General features: G+C 44.0%; 1 protein-coding gene across 1 annotated transcript in view; it reads left to right on the top strand.

The window, feature by feature from the left end:
- EMH_0036900 (uncharacterized protein) overlaps positions 1-197 on the top strand; it is a gene marked incomplete at both ends in the record, with an annotated part of 1,030 nt that extends 833 nt beyond the window's left edge. The window contains one exon of the mRNA XM_013495134.1: positions 42-197. Coding sequence (XP_013350588.1) covers positions 42-197 — 156 coding nt within the window. The remainder of the gene's footprint in view (positions 1-41) is intronic.
- Between the last annotated feature and the right edge of the window lie 408 nt (positions 198-605).

The following is a 605-nucleotide window of genomic DNA, read 5'->3' as shown; positions in this document are numbered from 1 at the left end:
TAATTCTCAACAGAAGCAACGCATGCACCGCTGGCCTCTAGAGAACAACGGATGTCCGCTACGCACCTGAGCCCCCGCAGAAACAACAACAGCAGCAGCAACAGCAACAGCAGCAACAGCAACAGCAGCAACAGCAACAGCAGCAACAGCAACAGCAGCAACAGCATCAGCAGCAACAACAGCAGCAGCAACAGTGACAGAAGCGGCAGCATCAGAAACAGCAGCAGTTCCTTTCTCTTGGGTGTTTTGTTTGCGTTTAAGCCAAAACAAACAGAGACAAGAAGGAAAGAAAAGAACAAGAAGAAGTTAGAAGGGCGGGGCCTAGAAAGTAAGAAATAAATAAATAAATAAATAAATAAAAAGAAGTAAGAGGAGAGAAGAAGGGGATATTGATTATAATTTGTGTGCTTCGAGTGTATACTTACTCTGCTGCAGGCAGTCTGCTGCATACATCATGAAACGTATCGCTAGTGATCCAGGTAGAGAGAGTGCCAACAGAAGTAACAAGAAAATGTAATACTAAAGAAGATACATATGTTTGTAATACAGCAGAAACACTGCTGCTTGCTGCTAGGGCTAAACCTAAACCCCTTAAGCGACGATGT

The sequence above is a fragment of the Eimeria mitis genome, genomic scaffold (assembly GCF_000499745.2).
Source record: "Eimeria mitis Houghton genomic scaffold, Emh_scaff1434, whole genome shotgun sequence".
Classification (NCBI taxonomy): domain Eukaryota; phylum Apicomplexa; class Conoidasida; order Eucoccidiorida; family Eimeriidae; genus Eimeria; species Eimeria mitis.
The sequence above is the reverse complement of the archived record's forward strand: the minus strand, read 5'-3'. Positions and strand labels throughout refer to the sequence as shown.